The 10,000-nt window shown below is 38.0% G+C and overlaps 1 protein-coding gene across 3 annotated transcripts in view; it reads left to right on the top strand.

Moving 5' to 3' along the window:
• The window catches only part of cracdla (cracd like a), a 27,848-nt gene that overhangs the window by 948 nt on the left and 16,900 nt on the right, over positions 1-10,000 (top strand). Inside the window, exons 2-3 of one of the 3 annotated variants that reach the window (XM_072914495.1) lie at positions 7,988-8,038; positions 8,106-8,250. In XM_072914495.1, the coding sequence (XP_072770596.1) occupies positions 7,990-8,038; positions 8,106-8,250 (194 nt within the window). In that variant the 5' untranslated portion in view covers positions 7,988-7,989. Of the gene's footprint in view, positions 1-5,286; positions 8,039-8,105; positions 8,251-10,000 lie in introns of those variants that run through there. The other 2 variants (XM_072914493.1, XM_072914494.1) reach the window with 2 other exon arrangements.

Raw genomic sequence — 10,000 nt, 5'->3', positions numbered from 1 at the left:
CAAGTGGGCTGGACTGGTAATATCATGGCACAATAAGTTAAAAATAAAGACCACATCAGAGTATTATTTTTTTGTTTAAAAATAGAACAAGCACATTCTGAAAATGTGCAAATCATAATGTTGTTGGGGTTTTTTCACACTTACATGTTGCGGTTAATAGTACTCTATCGTTATTTGTCGTTATTTATATTTTCTGAATAAATTATGTGAAAATGTTTATCAGTGGTGTTAATGTTTCAATCTATCAAGATAAACAAATTATATTAAAATCAAATTACAGTATGTTATTTATGTAATTTGATCATTTTCCTCGACTGATGTACTAACATCATGTGGTTTATTTTGTACATATGTAGCATCATCTACAAATAATTGCTATTGCGACATATTTAGAACAGCTGATTATTTCATTCACAAATTTCAGGTTAATTTTTATACTCATCCCACGGGCCGTATAAAACCTGTTCGCGGGCCTGATTCGGCCCTCGGGCCGTACGTTTGACACCCCTGCCCTAGATCCTGTTTATGAGCACCAAACGTGAGAAAAATCGTTCATCTCCCTCACTTTGTTTTCTGACAAAGGAGGCGCTCTGATCACTCTTCAAGTTTTATAGACGTCATGAAGGATTAAAAACTCCCTTCTCTGACCCGCTCCTCGCTCGATCAACCCGCTTTATCTATTTACCACCACTTTAAAACAAACAGGCTTTGCTACACATCCTTATACAAAGTCCCATGTTAAAGTATTTTTCAACAATTCTGAGTGTGTTGTCCAAAATCTTGCCTTGATGTTGGAATTTAGACTGTCAAAAGCAGTGGTTCTTAACCTGGGTTTGATCGAACCCTAGGGGTTCGGTGAGTTGACCTCAGGGGTTCGGCAGAGCCTCCGCTACGGAGGTAAAGACACATCCGACTTATCGTGTAAATAAAAACTTCTCCCTATCAGTGTATTATGGATACCCCTCAAACAACGTTCCCTCTAATTTTCCATCTGATTTGCAGGTTGTTTGATTGATCGATTGAAACTTTTACTAGCAGATTGCAAAGGAAGAGAATACATTATATGAAACAGTACAGTTTACACAGTACAGTACATATTCCGTACAATTGACCACTAAATGGTAACACCCGAATACGTTTTTTCAACTTGTTTAAGTCGGGGTCCACGTTAATCTATTCATGATAATGTGTGTAAGGTGTGTCATTTGTTGTGAGTTCATGCACTGTGTTGGTTTTGTTCTTTGAACAAGGTGATGTTCAAGCACAGTTCATTTTGTGCACCAGTAAAAAAACATATGACTTTTACTTGAATTTGAAAAAAAAAACATTTTATTATTCACTAAAGAAGGGTTCAGTGAATGCGCATATGAAACTGGTGGGGTTCGGTACCTCCAACAAGGTTAAGAACCACTGGTCTAAAGTCAATCAATCAATCAAAGTTTACTTACACAACCCTTAATCACGAATGTCTCAAAGGGCTGCACAAGCCACAAGGACATCCTCAGATCCCACATCAGGGCAAGAAAAAACTCAACCCAATGGGCACAATGAGAAACCTCGGAGTGCTTTTAAGAAAGTGTGTCTGTAGATTTAATGCTAATGAGCTGTTTTCACACTGTAAAAAGTGGCTCCAAGAAGCGCCATTTTTTTGACATACACTCTGTAACTCTGCACTTGTCCATCAAATAGATGTTATGTACCACATACAACACTAGCATAGCTATGTTAACTACAATGCTAACATTGCACTCACATTTGACCATGATACATCCTGCTAGGTCTGCACTTGTCCAATGTAAATAGATGCAATATAACATACAACAACATAGCATTAAAGGGGCCATATTGAAGTGCTGGCTGTCCAAAGTCGGGACCTAGGGTGGACCGCTCGCCTGTGCAGCGGTTGGGGACATCTCTGCACTGCTGACCTGTCTCCGCTCGGGATGGTCTGCTGCTGGCCCCACTATGGACTGGACTCTCACTATTATGTTAGATCCACCATGGACTGGACTTTCACAATATTATGCTAGATCCACTCGACGTCCATTGCACCGGTCGCCCTGGGGGCATCTGCGGTCCTCTCTAAGGTTTCTCATTGTCATCCCACTGGGTTGAGTTTTTCCTTGCCCTGATGTGGGATCTGAACAGAGGATGTCGTTGTGGCTTGTGCAACCCTTTGAGACACTTGTGATTTAGGGCTATATAAATAAACATTGATTGATTGATTGATATTATGATTTTTTTCTACATTTAAAACACTTCCTTGTGGTCTACATCAGTGTTTTTCAACCACTGTGCCGCGGCACACTAGTGTGCCGTGAGATACAGTCTAGTGTGCCGTGGGAGATTATCTAATTTCACCGATTTGGGGTAAAAAATATTTTTTGCAAACCAGTAATTATAGTCTGTAAATGATGTGTTGTTGTTGAGTGTCGGTGCTGTCGAGAGCTGGTCAGAGTAACCGTGTAATACTCTTCCATATCAGTAGGTGGCAGCAGGTAGCTAATTGCTTTGTAGTTTTCGGAAACAGCGGGAGGCAGCATGGAGGTAAAAGAGTGTCTAATGCTTAAACCAAAAATAAATAAAAGGTGAGTGTCCCTAAGAAAAGGCATTGAAGATTAGGGAAGGCTATGCAGAACGAAACTAAAACTGAACTGGCTACAAAGTAAACAAAAACAGAATGCTGGACGAAAGCAAAGACTTACTGTGGAGCAAAGATGGCGTCCACAATGTAACATCCGAACATGACATGACAATCGACAAAGTCCCCACGAAGAAGGATAAAAACAAAGTAGATGCGGGAAATATCGCTCAAAGGAAGACCTGAAACTGCTCCAGGAAAATACCAAAAAAAGAGAAAAAGCCACCAAAATTGGAGCGCAAGACAAGAACTGAAACACTACACACAGGAAAACAGCAAAAAACTCAAAATAAGTCACGGCGTGATGTGACAGGTGGTGACAGTCCACCTACTTTGAGACAAGAGCTATATTGATGCATGGTTGGTTCCTACTTTGAGACAAGAGCTATATTGATGCATGGTTGGTTATGGTTTAAAGTCATATCCAACAATTGCGACAACGACTTTTTACTGTCAACTGAGTTTCGTTGTTTAATGATTTCTGCTGGTGGTGTGCCTCCGGATTTTGTCAACACAAAAAATGTGCCTTGGTTCAAAAAAGGTTGAAAATGACTGGTCTACATTACATGTAATGGTGGTTCTTTGGTCAGTATTTTGCATAGATTATGTTTTACAGATCTTTTTTAAGTGACTTTCTAACTCTTCAGGATGCTCCATTTTGTGGGCCGTCTTATTTACGTGCCTCCACTGCGACAGCGTCTTCTCCTCACCATTTTTTTTTGTAGTGTTTAGCGCTTCCATAGCGAGTCTACTGACAGAATAGGTTGGAACTATAGGCTACTTTGTATTAAAAAATGGCAACAGCGGAGGGTGCATGTGCATGTACGAGCAAGTCTGCCCCACAGCATGATGGGCAGTCCGGTGACCTCATCGGTGCAAAAAAATGTCACAGGTTTTGCAAATTTCAAGAGGTTCGTTTGGCAGAAGTCTGAAGGAAGGCAAGATTATTTTATAAATATCTCCCCCATGCTTCCACGGTTCCTTTTAAAAATTTCGGGAGTAATGCATATCCTAAATACAGCAGGTGCCAATAGGTAAAAAAATGTAGTTTTGCGTTATACGCCAGGCTGCTTTAAAGAGTGGGACAGGAGGACAAAAATGTTTGCAACACCAGCATAGTTACGTATTTTAGCTACAGTACTAACATTACACTCACATTTTAACAGCAACATTATGGTAGATCTGCACTTGATGCCATATTTCACATAGCTCAAAGTCACTTTAAGGAGTGGTATAAGAGGACACAAACGTTAGGAACCCTAGCGTAGCTATGTTAGCCCAAGTGCTAACATTGCACTCACGTTTCATTACAACCATTATGCAAGATTAGCCTATTATTTACTTAATTTTTTTCTTTCTTACTGTAAAGTGAAAACTCTTCTCTCAAAAATGGATGGATTCCGCTCACATTTTATATCGGTAGAGGATCATTAAAGAAAGGTCACTTATAAGAGGCGACCTATATTCAATGCTTTAAAGTTAAAGTACCAATGATTGTCACACACACACTAGGTGTGGCGAAATTATTCTCTGCATTTGACCCATCACCCTTGATCACCCCCTGGGAGGTGAGGGGAGCAGTGAGCAGCACCGGTGACCGCACCAGGGAATCATTTTTGGTGATTTAACCCCCAATTCCAACCCTTGATGCTGAGTGCCAAGCAGGGAGGTAATGGGTCCCATTTTCAGGCCGGGGTTTGAACTCACAACCTACCAAACTCAGGGTGGACACTCAAACCACTAGGCCAGCGTTTTTCAACCTTTTTTGAGCCAAGGCACATTTTTTTGCGTTGAAAACATCCGGAGGCACACCACCAGCAGAAATCACTAAAAAAACGAAACTCAGTTGACAGTAAAAAGTCGTTGTCGCAAATTTTGGATATGACTTTAAACCATAACCAAGCATGCATCAATATAGCTCTTGTTTCAAAGTAGGTGTACTGTTACCACCTGTCACATCACGCCCTGACTTATTTTGTATTTTTTGCTGTTTTCCTGTGTGTAGTGTTTTAGTTCTTGTCTTGCGCTCCGATTTTTTGGGTATTTACCTGTAGCAGTTTCATGTCTTCCTTGAGCGATATTTCCCGCATCTACTTTGTTTTAGCAATCAAGAATATTTCAGTTGTTTTTATCCTCCTTTGTGGGGACATTGTTGATTGTCATGTCATGTCCGGATGTACATTGTGGACGCCGTCTTTTCTCCACAGTAAGTCTTTGCTGTCGTCCAGCATTCTGTTTTTGTTGACTTTGTAGCCAGTTCAATTTTAGTTTTGTTCCGCACAGCCTTCCCTAAGCTTCAATGCCTTTTCTTAGCGGCACTCACCTTTTGTTTATTTTTGGTTTAAGCATTAGAAACCTTTTTACCTGCACGCTGCCTCCCGCTGTTTCCGACATCCACAAAACAATTAGCTACCGGCTGCCACCTACTGATATGGAAGAGTATTACACAGTTACTCTGCCGAGCTCTAGACAGCACCGACACTCAACAACAACACATAATTTGCAGACTATAATTACTGGTTTGCAAAAAATATTTTTAACCCAAATAGGTGAATTTAGATAATCTCCCACGGCACACCAGACTGTATCCCACGGCACACGAGTGTGCCGCGGTACAATGGTTGAAAAACACTGCACTCGGCGACTGATTTGATGCTGAGGTCTGGCGTGACATTTCGCAGGACTGGTTCTTCACAACTTGTACAACCTCTAATTGGAGAGCAGAATCTTTGCACTGGCATTATTAAGATTAGGACATGACTTGACTTGCACAGGGGGAAAGACACCTGGGATTTAGATTGACGCTTGGACATGATAGATTTTAACAAGCACTTGAGTGTACTTTAGTGTGAGTTGATGTCTAGTATTGGACAGTATGCTCAGTAAAAATGAGTAATTCAACGCAGTTTGGATCATAGTGAGAGCTGTTTTTAATATTCTGGTTGTCTTACTGGATCTCATTAGCAGGTGACAACATTGCACACACCAAGGTTTGTTCTGATAAGAGCAATAAACCTTTGAACCACAATGGACATGGTCCAAGCTGTTGCATGACTTATGTGCAAACATGAGCGCTACACTGTAAAAAAAAAAAATCTGTAAAAAAATGGTCATCAACGAAAACCATAAAATTAAAGTAAAACATTGTAAACCAAATAATGATCAAAAACATTATATTTACAGAAATTTTCATGAAACGTTTTGCGGAAAAATATCGTAATTTTACAGATTTTTACTAAATTATTAAGATCAACCACCTTTAATTAAGTGACAATGCAAACAGTTCTGCAGAAAAATACCTTTATTCTACAGAGTTTTTCTGAATTGTTAAGATCAACCACCTTTAATAAAGTGACGATGCAAACAGTTCTGCAGAAAAATACGTAGATTGTTAGTATGGACATAGACTTTTATATAACAAGCTACATATTTAATGAAAGATAATTACTGTAATTTTACATGAATTTGAAAGTAATTTAAGAAAACAGAAAATGCTATGTATAATTAATTTGGTATTTTTCTGTAAAAAAATAGAAATATACATAGTTTGTCATTACTGGCATATTACTTAAAATAACAGGCGGATTGTTTATTTACAGATAATGTCTTCAATTCTACAGTTTTATAAACTATTTTAAAAAAATAGAAAAATTACAGTAGAAATTTAGAGTAAATTAAGCATAAAAATAGGATTTTTTTTACAGTGTACGAAACAGAGTCACTTCTCTTCATGTTAGATCAGCGACATTGTGTCCAAACATGCTCTAAAACAGGCTTGGGCAATTATTTTGACTCGGGGGGCCATATTTAGAGAAAAAAATGTGTCTGGGGGCTGGTATATCTATTTTTAGGAAAACTAATACAAAACCTCACAATAAAGTCTGATCGAATGCTAAAAATGTTATGACAGACCGCCTTAAAAACGGAATGGAATTTTAAATTTTTCTATGAACGATAAAACCCGATAAAACCCTGAATGTTGAGAACATATGAAAGTCACACCCCCTCTCCATCCACATATTTTACAATCAAGCCAAATGCAACAAAAATGCAACAAACACAGCGAAATATGAACGCGAAGGGTAAAAAAACTAGGGATGTCCGATAATGGCTTTTTGCCGATATCCGATATTCCGATATTGACCAAACCCTTAATTACCGATACCGATATCAACCGATACCGATATATACAGTCGTGGAATTAACACATTATTATGCCTAATTTGGACAACCATGTATGGTGAAGATAAGGTCCTTTTCAAAAAAAAAAAAAAAAAAAAGATAAATAAATTAAAAACATTTTCTTGAATAAAAAAGAAAGTAAAATAATATAAAAACAGTTACATAGAAACTAGTAATTAATGAAAATGCGTAAAATTAACTGTTAAAGGTTAGTACTATTAGTGGACCAGCAGCACGCAGAATCATGTGTGCTTACGGACTGTATCCCTTGCAGACTGTATTGATATATATTGATATATAATGTAGGAACCAGAATATTACTAACAGAAAGAAACAACCCTTTTGGTTTTTTTTGGGTTGGTGTACTAATTGTAAGTGTATCTTGTGTTTTTTATGTTGATTTAATAAAAAATAAAAATAAATAAATAAATAAAAACAATACAGATAACAAAAAACCCCGATACCGATAATTTCCGATATTACATTCTAAAGCATTTATCGGCCGATATTATCGGACATCTCTTAAAAAAAACAAAAAAACATCTACAATCTGATACATCTGATATATCACTAGGCTTTAGAACTTTCTTGTAAAAATCTCCTTCTGCGTCTGTCCCTGGCACTCGCATTTCAGGCTGGCCGCTCTGGAAACACTCTGTGGAAACGCTCCCCACCCACACTGCTTGGTGCCTCGTCTGAAATGCCGTGACGTAGTTTACCATAGTCACTAGTAGGGTTGTACGGTATACGGGTATTAGTATAGTACCGCGATACTAATAATTCATATTCGGTACCATACCGCCTCTGAAAAGTAGCGGCCCGCCACACACTAAGATTTTTTGTTAAAATAAAGCCAATAATGCAATGTTTTCCGGTCCCCTTTATTTAGAAAAGTATCGAAAAGTATCGAAATAATATTGGCATCGGGACAACGCTAGTCACTAAAATATCATGCCAAAGCACAGATTCCAACCATTGAAATACTTTGTATAGTTCAAGACTTACGGTAATTAGAGAACATCACTGCACATCATAATGGCAGCTACAGTTTCCATCCAAAATTTGGGAATATCCGGCGGGTCAGATTGAAAAGCATGTGGCCCCCGGGCCTTAATTTTTCCAGGTCTGCTCTAAAATGTTCCCGGATGCTTTCTGTGCTTCCAGGCATGGAGGCCTTCTGGGGAGATGCAGAGGACGGTAGTGAGGACAGCTCAGGTGAGATCATCTGACCAAGATTGTACACATGCAGAGGGCATAGTCTGAGGTAACATGTGTCTGTTAGGACCCAGGAAGTCCAAAATAAAGTCCCTGAAGTCTCGTCTTTTCGGGAAGAGTAAAAGAACCGGCGAGGAGTTCAACGCCAAACTCAGCCAGTCGACCAGTGACATCCACGCGGGAGAGACACTCGGCTCGGAGGAAGATTTAACGTGAGTATGTGCCCTCATTGGGGTTTGGTACTCTGGAAAAAATCTACTCGGTGAGTTTCGCTCTGGTGCAGTTACCTAAACGTTGACACTGGTGTTTTTGTCATGTGACCAAAAGGCAATCAAGAACAGCTCTTGGGATTTATTGCATGACTTAACTAAAACAAAACATTCCAAGCCAAAATGTTGTCTTTTGTGTATCCTAAAATGATATTCTGGTATATTTACCAGTTTGATGTCACAAAAAGTTTCTAAAATAGACTTTTAAAGAGCTTTTTGAGACTTATTACATGGCATAGCTCAAATATTCCAAACCAAAATGTCATCTGCTAGGTTAAAAACGTAGGTTATTTTTTTACTCTACTATATTTGCCATCTTAGATTTTATAAGAAGCTTATAAAATTTACTTTTAAAGAGCTTTCCTGACTTATTCCATGACATAACTCAAATACGCCAAACCAAAATGTCATCTGGTGTGTTTGATACGTATCTGATTTTTACAGTCTACTAATTTTACCATTTTAGATTTCACCAAAAGCTGCCAAATATACTTTTTAAGGGCATGACATAACTAAAATATTCCAAACCAAAATGTAATCTGCTGAGTTATTACTAAAGTAATTTTTGCATTCTCTTTTACAAGAATGTATTTCAGAAACAACTTATAAAACATGTTTTGAATAGCTGTTGTGCCATATTACGTGACGTGGCTCTAATATTCCAAACCAACAATGCTGTCTGGTGGGTTGAATGTAAATACATATCTGATTTTACATGCTGCAATTTTTGCAGGTTTAGATTTCACAAAAAGATTTTTAAAAACGTTTAAAGAGTTTTCTTGATTTATTACAGGACGTATCTCAAGTTTTCCAAAGCAAAATGCCGTCTGCTGGCTAGAATATGTTGGATGTATAAAATCATGCTGTTTTTACTATCTTAGATTTTACAATAAGCTTCTAAAATATACTTTTAAAAAGCTTTTGTGAGAAATATACAATGACAGAACTCAAATATTCCAAATAAAAATGTCGTCTGCCTGGAAAATTTGTATCTTATCTTCAAAATCTGCCATTTTTACAAGCCCCCATCCATCCATCCATTTACTACCGCTTGTTACAAGCTGATATTTGACAAAAAGCTTTTAAAATATACTTTGAAAGAGCTTTCGTGTTAAATTACTCAATGTGACTCAAATGTTTAAAACCAAAATGCTGTCTGCTGGTTGAAATACATATTAAATTTTTGCATTGTGCTATTTTTACCAGCTTAGATTTCACAAAAAGTTTTGAAAATATACTTTTAAAGAGCTTTTGTGACATATTACGTGATATAACTCAAATATTCCAATCCAAAATGCTGAGTCTAATAAGTAGGTTGTTTAAAATTATGCTATATTTACTAGAGATGTCCGATAATATCGGACTGCCGATATTATCAGCCGATAAATGGTTTAAAATGTAATATCGGAAATTATCGGTATCGGTTTCAAAAAGTAAAATGTATGACTTTTTAAAACGCCGCTGTACGGATTGGTACACGGATGTAGGGAGAAGTACAGAGCACCAATAAACCTTAAAGGCACTGCCTTTGCGTGCCAATCCAATCACGTAATATATACGGCTTTTCACACACACAAGTGAATGCAAGCATACTTGGTCAACAGCCATACAGGTCACACTGAGGGTGGCCGTATAAAGAACTTTAACACTGTTACAAATATGCGCCACACTGTGAACCCACACCAAACAAGAA

The sequence above is a fragment of the Nerophis lumbriciformis genome, linkage group LG13, assembly GCF_033978685.3.
Source record: "Nerophis lumbriciformis linkage group LG13, RoL_Nlum_v2.1, whole genome shotgun sequence".
Lineage (NCBI taxonomy): Eukaryota > Metazoa > Chordata > Actinopteri > Syngnathiformes > Syngnathidae > Nerophis > Nerophis lumbriciformis.
The sequence above is the reverse complement of the archived record's forward strand: the minus strand, read 5'-3'. Positions and strand labels throughout refer to the sequence as shown.